General features: G+C 34.9%; 1 protein-coding gene across 3 annotated transcripts in view; it reads left to right on the plus strand.

Moving 5' to 3' along the window:
- Positions 1-15,311, plus strand: part of AUH (AU RNA binding methylglutaconyl-CoA hydratase) — a 183,922-nt gene that overhangs the window by 11,079 nt on the left and 157,532 nt on the right. For 2 of the 3 annotated variants that reach the window (XM_043977964.1, XM_043977967.1), the window contains exons 2-3: positions 13,661-13,728; positions 13,823-13,910. The exons of the other annotated variant lie outside the window; for it this stretch is intronic. In XM_043977964.1, coding sequence (XP_043833899.1) covers positions 13,661-13,728; positions 13,823-13,910 — 156 coding nt within the window. The remainder of the gene's footprint in view (positions 1-13,660; positions 13,729-13,822; positions 13,911-15,311) is intronic. 3 annotated transcript variants of the gene reach the window in all.

The raw sequence follows: 15,311 nt of genomic DNA on the forward strand, positions 1-15,311 counted from the left end.
TATTCCACAAGTAGAACTTCTAGTCCTGGTTACTCAACTGCAGGCCTCTGCCTGAGCTAGAAATCAAATCTGGGATCTCATTTAGTGTCCATCTCATGCAGCTGTTACTTGTTTCTGTTCCTGGTTCTTGCCCAATATATTGCCTCAGTCTAGTCTTTTGGGTCCTTTAGTTGGAAGACTTGCTTTACCTGGACCATAGTTTTGCACTTAGTCTCTCTGTTCACTCCCCCCGCCCCCCACTGGCCCAATCTTAATACTATTTTATTTTTTTCCAGTTACATGTAAAGATAGTTTTCAACATTGGTTTTTATAGGATTTGGAGTTACAAAATTTTCTCACTTCTCTCCTCCTTCCCCAAGACAGAAGGCAATCTGATATAAGTTAGATATGTACAATTGCATTAAACATATTTCCACATTAGTCATATTGTGAAAGAAGAATCAGAAAAAAAGGGGAAAACCTCAAAAAAAAAAAAAGTAGAAATAGTATGGTTCAATCTGCATCCAGATTCCACAGTTCTTTTTTTTTTGGATGTGGAAAGCATTTTCCATCATGAGTCCTTTGGAATTGTCTTGCATCATTGTGTTGCTGAGAAGAGTTAAGTCTATCAGTTAATCATTGCACGATGTTGTTGTTACTGTGTACAGTGTTCTTGTTCTGCTCACTTCACTCAACAGTCTTTCCAGGCTTTTCTGCAATCAGTCTTTTCATCATTTTTTATAGCACAATAGTTTTCCATTACTTTCATATACCATAACTTCTTCAGCCATTCCCCAATTGATGGGCCTCCCCTCGATTTCCAATTCTTTGCCACCACAGAGAGTTGCTATAGATATTTTTGTACATATGGATCTTTTCCCCTTTTTTTATGATCTCTTTGGGATACAGACCTAGAAGTGGTATTACTAGGTCAAAGGGTTATACTAAGTCTTTATCCTAGCTCTAGGTTCAAGCTATACCACTTCAAACTAGCTCCTGTTTCTGTTCCCTGCTCAGTCAGGTTCAGTTCCTGCTGGATCTGCAATCATGCTTTGCCCTAGAAGGTATGCCTCTAGGTCCTGGTCCACTCCTAAGTTTATGTTATATCTGCAACTGAGCTCTGGGATTAGAGAGATAATTCTTGGCTGGTTCTTGTTCCCTACTTCTTGGGTAGGAAAAGTGATTGTTTTCTCATTAGACTTCATAATCAATAATTGACTTGGCACTCTTCTTAGATCTTTGATTAATTTATTGTAGGGTTAATTGCATTGTCCTGCTTCTTGCCTCTTTGTCATCTTACTCTATCTCTTAGGTTTGTTTGTTTGTTTTTTTTTTAAAATAAGGTATTGAAAGAGCTTTCAGGTTATGTGATCAACAAGATGCAGACATTTTCTTTCATCCTCATGATTTCTCAAATCACTCCAAAATAAGAAGGAGAGATAAACTTGTGTAGTTTTGTCTATTCTCACCTCCCTATGACAAGAACCAGCAGAGGTACCACCTTGGGTCCCTCCTCTACCATCCAAATCCTGAAGCGGAGGTTGAACTATAGTAAAAAATAGGGTGGTAGCATGCATCCTGTATTACAGTAGCACTCAGCCAGAAAATGAAGGATCAGAGTAAATTGGGGCAAAGTTCATTGTGGGGCATGCGTGTGTGTGTGTGTGTGTGTGTGTGTGTGTGTGTGTTTGTTTCCAGTAGGCCTTAAAGAAAAGAGACGAGCATACAGCTAAGACTTTTTGTTTCCCCCCTTTTCCCCCCCAGGCAGTCATTTGGGGGACAAACTGAAGCCAGTAAAAAGTGAATTTTTTAGTTTGAGAACAGACTATGCTATGAAGCCCAACTCTCCAGGGATCCACTGTGAAATGGGAAGGGCTCAAAAAGTGAGCCAAGGAAAATAGAAGGAAAAAAGATTGAAATTATAAAGGGTCTCATGGGGAAGAAAACAGTTTAAAAACTTGCACAAGCAAATAAACCAACTAGGAAGGGAATATGGCTTCTAGTACACCTAAAATAGTGCAAACATTTCTGAACAAATACTGTAAGACAAAGGAAAATGAATCAACACTCCATAAAACAGAGGACGACTCTGGATTCCCAAGAGAGTTTGGAACCATAGCAGGATGTTTCCAAATGGTTCAAGGGAGAAATAATAATCATGGAAGCAGAATTTATTGGCCTAAATAATAGAAATTATTGGCAGAATAGAAAAATATGGATCCACAGTGTCGAGTCTTACCAAATAAATGAGAGAGAACAATTGATTGGGAGAATAAATACAAATAAATAAATAAAAGTCTGGAAAAATAGAAGGGAAATGCAATTTTGTTAGGTGAAAATATCTCTATTCAAACAAAACATGTTGATCTCTAAGAGAGAATATGTAGAGAGAACTTTAAGGGCTATAGGTTACCAGAAGAAGCTGACAAGTCAAAAAACCTGAACATCATAATGTAGGAAATAATGTGAGAAAACTTCTAAGAGAATTTCTGAACGAAAGGCAAAGTGCTAATTGAAAACTCCACAGATCATCTTCAGAAAAAAAACATCATGGTACAGATTCTTAGAGACACAGTGGTTAAATTTAGCCATTTCATATAGTTAACAAATTCTGTATGTGACCTGGTGAAAAAACTTTCGGTATGAAGGAAAGGAAATAGAAATAACCCAAGACTATTTTGCAACCACTGTAAATCACAGAAGTGAATGGTATATATTCTAAAGAGCAAGGAAGCTTGACATAAAACTCAAAGTAAAATACCATAAAAACCTGAACCTAATTATCAGTGAAAAAAATGGATAAAGAGATACAGTACCTTTCCAGGTTAAAGAATTCCTTATCCTTCTTGGGGGGGTGGGGGTGGGGAGAGAGAGAGAGAGAGAGAGAGAGAGAGAGAGAGAGAGAGAGAGAGAGAGAGAGAGAGAGGGAGGGAGGGAGAGGGAACACAAGCCATTTTGTTTTGCAGACACCTCAGAAAACATAAGCTCAAAAATGTAAACAAATGCGTCAGCCAAGAAAGGCACAAATAAAGAAATAAATTATTCCAGGGAAAAAAAAAGGGAAAAAGAAACTAGGAAGAGAAAGACACCTATGGGGTTAAAAACAACACTCACAAAGCCATCATAAAATATCAAGAGGGACCGTTAACAGATTTTTGCCTAAAAGTAAACAAGGAGAAAAAGGTGAGAGCAGAACTTAAAGAGACGTGATAGTGAAAGATTAGGTCTGTAATCCTAAGGACTAAAATTCCTAAGATTCCACCAACAGGTGAGTCAGTGTTTTTGAGGGGATTGAATTGCAGTATGAGGGTCCATAAAAGAAGAAAGGTGAGGGAGAAAATAGAAAGGAATGTATCATATACCCCAGTCAAGGTAATGATAAACATTTAAGGGGAAAATAACTCCTTTAGTTTGTAAGGCAAAAGCAGTTTCTCAGGCAAAAGAGAGTCTCAAGGAGAGTGGGTGAGGTGGCAGAATGAGTAATTAAAACAAGGGGAAAGAAAGAGGCAAATCTCAGTTAATTGACAGTGGGAGGGAGTCTAACTGAAAAGCAGTGGGGGACAGAGATATGGTATTTTGTCTTGGTGGAGTAAGACCTTACAATGGGTATAATCTACAGAGATTTGATATATAGAGAAACCATTACTTTTGAGAGAGGTAGTGTTTCCATGGACACCCTCAGGAGAAGGGTGTTAACAGTTCCTAGGGGTAACTGACAGGAAGGTAGGAGGGAAGAGAGTAGATTTCATGATAAATGGTAAAGAAAATGAACAAGGTAGGTAAGGGGTAGGGATAAGCCACATAATCAGGGGACATGTGAACATTTTTACTATAAGTCACTATCTTCTCTAACTCCTATAGGGAAATGATAATTCCAAGATTTACAGTAGAAAAAAAGGAGGGGAGTGTAGTGGACAAGATCTAAAACACAACAGTAGTAACTTATGTTTTCATTCCCTGAAGAATACAGAGATAGGGAAGGAATAAATAAACATACAAACCATAAATCTAAGAATCAAAGTTTTAGAATAGACAGGGAAATGACTTAATTAAGAGAATGAGGGAAAGAAATTCTAGAATAAGGTGAAGAACAAGGGAAAAAAAAATCCTCACAAAAGAAGTTGGAGAGGATGGACATTTTGCTTGACCACTTAAAAGTAGATAAAGGAAGAAATCAAAAAGAATGAATAGGTAGAACTCCCAAATCAGAGGAAACAAGTGAAAAATGGGAAAAAGGGGGATGCTTGAAAGTGAGAGGAGGAGCCTGTGAAGAGAGTTGCCTTAAAGTAGAATAAACAAAAATAATTGAAGAAAGTGTTGTCTTTACAGCAGTAGAGAACAACAAAAAATCTAAATCAGAAAAAAAGCAGCAGGGGCAGCTAGGTGGCACAGTGGATAAATCACCGACCCTGGATTCAGAAGTACCTGAGTTCAAATCCGGCCTCAGACATTTAACAATTACTAGCTGTGTGACCCTAGGCAAGTCACTTAACCCCAATTGCCTCACCAAAAAAAAAAAAAAAAGAAAAAAGAAAAAAAGCAGCTATAAATGGAGGAAAATATAAATCAGTTCTAATAACTCTAATAAATGTTAGGAGATTAAACAATCCAGTGAGACAAAAGAGAGTGATAGATTGGATAAGAAATCAAAGCCCCATAATCTGTTGCTTACAGGAAACACAACTGAAAAGGAGAGCCATACACAGTAAAAATGAAAAGCTGGATCAAAATTTATTTGAGGTAAATCCCAAAAAGGAGGAGTTAATCATGCTGTCAGAGAAAAAAATAAAAAATTCACAATATAAAAAGCAATGAAAAAAGGAAACCACTTTTTATGCTAAAAGCAACAGACAACAAATCAAAATCAGTTTAAAACTTACTTGCTCAAAATGACTCTTAGCATGTTAATTCATAAAGGAAAGACGAGCTGCATCACAAAAAGACCTATATAGTAGAAAAATTGTATCAGGAGACTTTAGTGTACTCAGTTATGGACAAGTCAAAAAAATAAATATATAATTGAACAAATTGCTACAGGAACTTGAGCTAAAAGACTCAGGGCATCTTCTAAATGGAATTTCTAAAGAAATTTTCAACAGCACATTGAATCTTTACAAAAATTGACCATGTATTAGGGAACAGAGATTTTACAAATAAATTTTTAAAAGGGATAAAGATTAAACATTTCTTTTATAGATCATAAACTCAATAAAAAATAGTGATCAGTTCAAGCTTCATAAACAAAAGACACAGACCTACATGTATTTTTTTTTTTTTTGGCAGGGCAATGAGGGTTAAGTGACTTGCTCAGGGTCACACAGCTAGTAAGTGTCAAGTGTCTGAGGTCAGATTTGAACTCAGGTCCTCCCGAATCCAGGGCTGGTGCTTTATCCACCATACCACCTAGCTGCCTCCCCCCCCCATATGTATTCTTAACAGTATGATCCTAAATAATAAGTGGGTCAAAGAACAAATCATAGAAACAGTAATGTGAAAAAATAATAATGATGAAATAACATACCAAAAACTTTTAGGATATTGTTAAAGCATTTTTCTGGTGATAAAATACAGCCTTAAAAACAAAGTAGAAAAGACGTGAATTAATATAAAAAGTAGAAAGCCAACAATAGTAATCCCAAAATAAACAAAACTTGAGATAGTGAAAATTAGAGGAGAAATAGATAACCTGGAAACCAAAAAGACAATAGCAAAGGTAAAACTCAAAGGGGTTTCTGAAAAGACTAATAGAATTGATGAACCTTCAGGCCATTTGATTAATAAGAAGGCAGAAATTCAAATACATAAAATAGTAAATTAAGAAGTAATTTAAGTAAATTAAGTAAATTAAGAAGTAATAATAAGATTTTGGAAAATAAAAATAATTACCAGAATTGAGTATGCTAACAAAACTAAAAATACAAAAAAAATAGAGGTTAAGTCTTCAAAAATATAAAATATTCAAACTAACAGAATACCAAATAAAACTCTTAAATAGCAAAATATCAGAAGAAAAAAATGGAACAGTAAAGGAACAATGAGTTTAATGGGGCTGAGGAAATGATTGGGGGGAATAGCTCCTTATCTTTTTGGATTCATAGGAGAATTCTTTATTTAAAAAAATTTTTTTTTTTTGTAGGGCAATGAGGGTTAAGTGATTTGCCCAATGTCACACAGCTAGTAATTGTCAGGTGTCTGAGACTGTATTTGAATTTAAGCCCTCCTGAATTCAGGGCCAATGCTTTATCCATTGTGCCACCTACCTGCCCCCAATTCTTTAAGTTTGTAAAGAACTCAGTATTGATACTATGTTAAAATCAAAATTTGAGAAAGGAAGTACTTTGTCAGACTCTTGGTGTGTGCAATCCTAACACTGTAACTCTGGGAAGGAAAGCATAAAAGAACCACGCAGAATAACATTACAGATAATTGATTAAACATTTTAAAATAAACTCCTGCTCCAAACTACAATTCTTTGAAGAAATTAGTCATGATGAAAAAGTTGTATTTATACCAGGAATGCAATAATGGGTCAATATTAGGAAAGCAGTCACCTCAGTCACATTAGATGGAGAAAAATTTGTCCAAGTACAATACTAATTTATGCTAAAATCCCACAAACACTGGCATAGAAAGGATCATTTAATACATCTTTAAAAGTATCAAAAATGAAAAGTAAGTATCAGATGGGGATCCACTAGAAGCTTTTCTAATAGATAACAATATAAATCATGCCCATTCACCAGTTATGTGATATAGATTCAGAAATGCCAGCAATAATAACTAGAAAGTAGAAAAATATTAAGGCATAAAGATAGGTAAACTATCAACAAAATACTAATTGAGACATAAACTTTACCAAAGAAGCAGGCTACAAAATCTACAAAATCAACTTGTATTTTACATAATAATAAAATCCAGTAATCAATAATAGAAAAGGAAATTGATTTCTCAAATGATTACAAAATAAATACGATTTTTTTGGTGGGGGTAATCTAACAAGACACATTTAATTACAAAGTGCTCCTTAAAGAAATGAACAATTTAAATAGCTGGAGGAATATTAAATAACCAATGCTGAATTGTATCAATATAATAAAAATAATTCTACCAAAATTAATTTATACTTTTTATGCTATACTAATCACATTCAAATGGGATACTTTATAGAACTTGATAAAATTCATTTGGAAAAACAAAAGATGTAGAATATCAAGGGAAAGAATGAAAAGAGGTAGTGAAGAGCACTTCCAGACTTTAGACTATATCATCTACCAACAAAACCATTTGATATTGATTAAAAAATTGAGAAGTAGATCAGTGGAACAGACTAGGTAATGAGATCAAATAAGTTATTTGTGAAAAAGCTTTTCAAATCTTAGAAGTGTTAATTGTCAGGGAAGTTAGGAAATTATTGCATTGTTGCATGATACAGTTTTAAATTAGTATAGTATATCCATTTTTGGAAACAATTAGGAATTAGGCATATACAATAACTAAAATATTCATATCCTTTGACCCAGAGATTCCATTACTTGACTTATTTCTCAATGATGTCATGGATAAGACAATGGACACCAAAATATTATACCAGCACTTTTTGTGGTATAAAAGAGTTGGAATTAAAGAAAGCAGATGTCCATCTATTGAAGAATGTATAAACATTTTTTATACCACAGTGATATTCTATTACATTCATGTACGACAAATCCATTCATCATCCATTCATTACCAATCTATTCTTCCTTCATTTTTTTCCCTCTAGACCTCTAAAATCAATTATAATTTCATTTTAAATCTCTTGATACCTTTCCAGTATTATACGAATGTTTTTCTGCATGCAGAAGAATAAACTAATACAGCAACAAAAACCAGAGCCTCATTGAAGGAAAAAGGCTTGGCTATAAGGACTACAGTAGGACAATCAATACAATAACAAGTAAATGACAAAAAGTTACCATAAGTCCAATAATACTTGAAGCATTTTTTTAGTAAGTATAATAGCATTTATGTACATTTGAAAAAAATATATATATATACATGTATATATTTGTCTGTATTCTTTCTGCAGGAGGTATGTTGGCTTATTTAGATCAAGTAACCTTTCATGTCTTCATCTAAATCAAAAGTTCATTGATTATTTGTTGCAGGATGTTTATGCCCACCTCTCCATTCCCCTCTGTCTGATATTCATTTTTCATTCTTAGGAGGCAGTATTATTCCATGTCTTGCTTCCCATATAACAACATTGGTCAAATGTTGATTTTAAAAAGATAGACTTTTGCTTTCATGGTAAGCTTTGGGCTAGTAAAAGAGCTTTGAAACTTTCCAGTGATAATTCCATCCATTCCTCTTTTCTGGTTAACACTGTACCCGACATGATGTTATTCTGATCTATTTCATATATTCATACCAAGAAACACATTCTGTGTGTTCAAAATTCATGTTGAAATATAGTCAATAGATATTTTTCATTCACTTGTTAGGTCGTAGATGGATTGCCATGTTAAGTTCCTCTGCATGATTACAGATCTCTTCCAGGAATTTCTTCAGTGTTACTAGATTTAATACAGTCATTGTGATGTCCTTGGTTTCTGTGCTTTCTACTCCATCACTAGTAAACACCTTTGGCAAATGTTTAGTTTTGTTTTATGTCTTGCATTTTGTTCACGGTTGTGGTACAGGGTTAGTTTTGTTGTGTCTATAAATCTTGAATAATTTTTTATCTATTCAAATTGACTTTTTGTTCTATGAAATCAAAGACTTCTTTCTTGTAATCACTAAACAATAATCTTAGTGTAATCATGCAGATAGGGATGAGTAAAAAGAGGGACTGTATAACCATCTATCTGGTTTCTGAGTCTCCTTTCCAGGGCATCCTATGCATAGCTTCCAAAGCGATTTTTCTTAATAGCAAGTCTGACTGTATTAATCTTCTACTCAGTAAGCTCTGTTGGCTTCTCTTGGCTTATTTATTTATTTATGTGGGGGCAATGAGGGTTAAGTGACTTGCCCAGGGTTACACAGCTAGTAAGTGTCAAGTGTCTGAGGCTGGATTTGAATTCAGGTCCTCCTGAAGCCAGGGATGGTGCTTTATAAATAAGACCCTTCTACCTTTCCAGTCTTCTTACACTTTATTGTGATCTCCCCCCTCCCTCCCCCCGCCACTTTTCAGTGACTAGTGGCTGGCTATTCTCCATGCCTGGAATACTCTCGTCTAACTCTTGGCATCCTTCTTGACTCAGGTAAAATTCTACCTTCTCCAGGAACACTTACTTTCCCAGTCTTCCTCACTGCTAGTGCCTTTTCCCCTGTGAGATTACCTCCCATTTACCTGACTACATCTTGTGTGTATATAATTGTTTACATCTTGTTTCCACCATTAGAATATGAGCTACTTGAGGACAGTTACCTTGTTTATGCCATTCTCTGTATCCTCAGTGCTTAGCAAGGTGTCTGGTACAGGGTAACCATTTCACAGATGCACTTTATTGCCTGACCTATCTCCTTAAAGATCAAATAAAAGTTCTACGGTTTGACTTTTAAAGTCCTTCACAATCTGGTCCCAGACTACTTTTCTATCCTTATTCTAAATTACTTCACTTACTGCTGCACTCCAACCAACCTTGTCTTCTTTCTTCCTGTTCCTAATATATTATATCCCATTTCCTATTTTTTATCTTTCCACTAGCTTACCTTATGACCATAATATGCTCACTCTTTACCTTTGTGTCATAAAATCTACCCTTTTAAGAGCAAAATTCTGTTCAAATGCCCCCCCCCCAAAGGGTGGTAATATTCAACCTTTACCAAAACAAAACCAACCCTTATTGTGTATATTTATATTTTACATTTTTTTTTGGTGGGGCAATGAGGGTTAAGTGACTTGCCCAGGGTCACACAGCTAGTTAGTGTCAAGTGTCTGAGGCCGGATTTGAACTTAGGTCCTCCTGAATCCAGGGCTGGTGCTTATCCACTATGCCACCTAGCTGCCCCTATATTTTACATTTTTTATGTAAATATTATTTCTCCCAATGGAATGTTAAGCCCCTTTAAGTTAGAGGCTTTTATTTTTTTCCTTTGTATCCCCTAGTGCCTAGTTCCTGACATCGTAGACACTTAGTAAATGCTTAGGGTTTTGTTTTTTTTTTTTTTGGTCAGGCAATTGGGGTTAAGTGACTTGCCCAGGGTCACAGAGCTAGTAAGTGTCAAGTGTCTGAGGCAGGATTTAAACTCAGGTCCTTCTGAATCCAGGGCCAGTGCTTTATCCATTGTGCTACCTAGCTTCCCCTGTACATGCTTGTTAATTGATTATTTTCTACCTAGTTTTATATTTTCTATATATTTCAGTGATAAATGATAAAAAGATGTGATTCATTGTTGAAAGCCTACTTATTCCCTACTAAGTCCCTCATTAAACAAGCCCTATATAGGAAACTCATAAAGATTTTGTATAGATGAGAGAGCCAGGATTAGAACCCAGATTTTTTAAACTAGTGTGTTATTTTCATTATAACATGCAGTACTAATTAATAATTAATTCAATAATTTATGAATTATGTATTAATTTATTATCTGTGAATACTAAGTATGACTTTTATATTTGGGAAGCAACCTTTTTCCCAGTGAGATGAATCTCTTGTAACAGAAATTAATGGGATACTAGGTTTTCTTAATGCATTTCACAGCCAATTTTAAACTATAGTCAACTAAGGAAGTTTAAAAAGAGTGAAAAGAATATATGTAGCTTACTAAATACTCCCATTGAGTTCCTACGGTGTGGTGTGTGTATATATATTCTCTCTGAAAGGAACATATGCTTTGCTGGAAAAGATATGTACATAGAGCATCAGTAAGTGCCAATGTGTGGTAAAGATAAGTGTTTCTAAACTTTTTGAATATGAGATTGAAAATGAAATTTTCTTTATCAGATCCCTAATATGACATGTTGTAACATAGTGTAGTAGATGGAGTGCTGAATTTGCAACCAGGAAGACTTCCATATCCCACCTCTTATACTTATTTAAGTATGGCACTTTGGGAAATAATTTCCTTTCTTTGAACTCAGTTTCCCTATCTGTAAAACAGGAATAATACTACCTGTATTACCTACCTTGTTGTTTTAGATTCAAATAAAAAATGTAAATTCTTTGCAAACTTTAAAATGCTAAATAAATGTCCCTTATTATCAATATCACTACTTCTACTACTATTATCATCAATACCTGTAGATTGAGTATGTATGTAAATGACAAAAAGTTACCATAAATCCAAAAAGCAAACATACATAGACATATATATGTATGTGTGTGTGGGTGTATTCAGTCTGCAGAAGATAGGTTTGCTTATTTATTTGGTGTACATTTAGGTACATATACCCCTTCCACTAACCCTTTGTACCCCAAGTTTGGAACAACTGCTATAAACTGTAAATAACCGTAGTAGTTCAAAGGAAAGAGAAACAAAGGCTTCTTAAAGTTGAAGAGGCAGTACATTTCGGGCATGAGGGAATATATGAATGAGATGTAATAATTTTGTACCTAAGAAATGATTGAAGGAAACAAACATTTTAAAGTACCTACTATGTATCAGTAACTGTGCTTTACAAATATTATTTCATTTGATATTTATAACAACCTCATGAGGTAGCTATTGGTACCCCTGTTTTGTAGTTAAGGAAATTGAGGCAGACAGATTTGAGGTAGACAAAGTATCTGTGGCCAGATTTGAACTCATGTTCCTAACTCTGGGCCCAGCATTCTGTGCCACCCAACAACCTCTAGGGTTTCAGAGAAACCTGAGATGATGCCATATAAACTGAAGTAGAGTCAAGTAATTAGATCCAGGAGAATATTTTGTACAATTACTACAGCATTGTAAAGATAAGCAGTTTTAGGGTAGCTAGGTGGCGCCGTGAATGGAGTATGGGCCCTGGATTCAGGAGTACCTGAGTTCAAAGCCGGGCTCAGACACTTAACACTTACTAGCTGTGTGACCCTGGGCAAGTCATGTAACCCCAATTGCCTCACCAAAAAAAAAAAAAAAAAGCAGTTTTGAAAGACTTAAACCCTGATCAGTGCAGTGACCAAACATGGCAAGTCACTTAACCCTCATTGCCCCACAAACCAACCAACCAACCAACCAAAAAAGATTGTATTGCATATCTTTTTTTTTTTTTAAAGTGAGGCAATTGGGGTTAAGTGACTTGCCCAGGGTCACACAGCTAGTAAGTGTTAAGTGTCTGAGGCCCAATTCGAACTCAGGTATTCCTGACTCCAGGGCCGGTGCTTTATCCCCTGTGCCACCTAGCTGCCCCTATTGCATATCTTCTAACGAATTGAAGGCCCTTTAATAAATCTGAATCCCTTTGCTAACAGTGATTAATGAAACTTGACTTAGAGGTGGAACTTAACAAGAATAAGATAAATAGTTAAAAATGATTGAGGAGGGGACAACTAGGTGGCACAGTGGATAGAGCACTAGCCCTGGATTCAGGAGTACCTGAGTTCAAATCCAGCCTTAGACCCTTGGCACTTACTAGCTGTGTGACCCTGGGGAAGTCACTTAACCCCAATTGCCTCACCAAAAAAAAAAAAAATATGATTGAGGAGAAAAAGAGATGAAGTGAAAGGATTAGGGCCAGATGACTTGCTTCCCTCAACTTCTAATTCTAAAAATGTTAAGTATATGAATATTATGTCTTTCTTTAGGAATATACTTACTCTAAATATTAAAAACTCAAACAATATGGTATGCCAACATTCTCCTAGTGATTTATAAAGATAGTGATTTAATGTTAAAATTGATTATCTGAATAAAAAGGAACAGGAGGACAAAGTTACTGAGCCATCTATGATTTAATTTGCAAAGATAGTATTTGCATACCAAATCAGGTCACCTGACTCTTCAGCGATCAGAGACAAGGAGTGATTTACAGAGTATAACAAAAAAGAGGAATAAAAAAAATGACAAAGACTTGTTTTAAATACAATTCAATTGGACAAGGCAGGTCACCTGATTAATTGACTTCTCTGTCTTCTTTAAATTCCAGAAGTCCTTTCCTGCAGGTAGTGCCTTTCATAACCAGAAAGTGTACTGGGAAAGAGAAACTTTTGGTCAGTGGTTAGCAGTCACTGCCCCATCTTCCTTAGAAGGGTCCATTAGTCAACTTAGTCTGTATTAGCTCAAGGAAAAAAAAAAGTACCCTATCCACTAAGACTGAAAGAAGAACTTAACCTTACTACAGCTGCTAGAAAGTGGGACTTAGCCTCTGGTGAACCCTCCTTTCTTCCAGAAAGGGAAACCTCCCTTTTTAAAAGAGTAATCTTATGATTTATTTATTATGTCTTACTCTAAATTATCTGCTACTAAAAGATAAAGTCTTCTTAATCTCAGTCTATTCACTAAATCTATAGGTAACCTTGAATTAAGAGACTCTATGTTAGTCAGCCTCGTTTTAGGGCTAGTTCTGCCTAAAATAGAACTTAATCCTATAATCAAAATAAAAATAAATCACAGTAATCAATAATAGCTAATTTCCTTTACATTAAAATGGTAGGTGTCTGGTCATGTTCTTATGTGTTGACTACTTTTTCATTCTTTTATCTTCCACCCTCCCATCCCCAACTTCTGTAGCATACTAACTTAAGGTTTTTTGTGTGTGTGTTTTTGTTTTTTAAACTAGGAATTGTGGTGCTTGGAATAAACCGATCTTATGCCAAAAATGCTCTCAGTAAAAATCTTATAAAAATGGTAAGTGAACAGATAAATCTATTTGCTGCTTATATTGTAAAGATAAAATATTGACATGAATCTGAAAATGTTTTTCCCCCCTTATTCTATGTAGCTATCAAAAGCCGTGGATGCTTTGAAATCTGATAAGAAAGTGCGGACTATTATAGTCAGGAGTGAAGTCCCTGGAATATTCTGTGCTGGTATGCAAATATATTTTATTCTAAAGTTAGAAAACATAGTCTAGTTTTGCCACAGGAGCAGCCTTTTCACTAGGAAAACTTGTGTTCAAATTGCAAACAAATATTAGATATTAATTAAGAAATATTATTAAGAAATATATCTCCTTATCTGTCAGAAGTAAATTGTTAAATGTATGTTAAATTATGTCTGCTTTATTCCATTGATCTACGTTTCTATTTCTTAGGCAGTTTTGATAATTACTGTCTTATAATATATTTTAAGCTCTGGTACTTCTAAACCTCTTTTCTTTACATTTTTTCATTTTTTTCCTTTGATATTCTTAACTTTTTGTTCTTCTAGGTTAATTTTGTTATTTTTTTCTATTTCAGTAATACATTTTTTTGATATTTTAATTGGGATGGTGTTGAATATACAAATAAGTTTAGGTATTAGTTTCTAGGGGATATGATATTCAAGTATGACATTGAAGTGATATACTTGGGTTCCAGAAGGAGGATTGAAAGCATTCAATAGACAAATATTTTGGGTTGATCCTTAGATGACAGTCCATTTCTGAACTCTTTTAAGCTTTGTAGGACCTGCCACGCCTTTTACTCTTATGACGTTGCTTTTGAGAACTGAGATTCATCTTCACATTATGTTAAAGAGACTAGCTGAGCCTTTTGGTAAAGATGCCTTCATAAAAGCTCGTAGTTAAGCCTTTGAAGTTGGCAAACATCAACAACATTTCCTTAAGAAACTCTTTGGTTGGGGACAGCTAGGTGGTGCAGTAGATAAAGCACTGGCCCTGTATTCAGGAGGACCTGAGTTCAAATTCGGCCTCTGACACTACTCGACACTTACTAGCTTTTGTGACCCTGGGCAAATCACTTAATCTCCCCCCAAAAACAAAACAAAACAAAAAGAAACTCTTTGGCAAGAAAAAAAAAACTGAGGCTGGAGATATGATTAAGTAGAACAAAATTAATAGAGTCAGGAAATACTATGGGTTAGGGGAAACTTAAGAGATATGTGCATACATGCACATGCTGAAAGAGATAGGGCTTTACAACAAAGACTTGAAAGAGTTGTTGGAAATAATGAATGAAGAGATAAACATGAAATTAGAGAAAAAGTTGAGAAAAAATTTAAAGGGTAATAAAATGCCCAGAACAGACAGAAGAAAACCTTATCTAGACAGTCAAATTCCTGAAAAATGGAATGGAACAAATATAACTCAATGACGAGACCAAATAAAAATCAACAAATTGATCAGAAGGAAATATTAGAAGAAAATAAAAGATAAAGAAGAAAATATAAGATATATGCTATTAAAAATGATGTGGAAAATAGGTTAAGGTGAGATAATTTAAGAATCATTGAACTCTTTCAAAACCACTGGAAAAAAAAAAGCCCTGAAC

This window comes from Dromiciops gliroides, chromosome 1, assembly GCF_019393635.1.
Source record: "Dromiciops gliroides isolate mDroGli1 chromosome 1, mDroGli1.pri, whole genome shotgun sequence".
Lineage (NCBI taxonomy): Eukaryota > Metazoa > Chordata > Mammalia > Microbiotheria > Microbiotheriidae > Dromiciops > Dromiciops gliroides.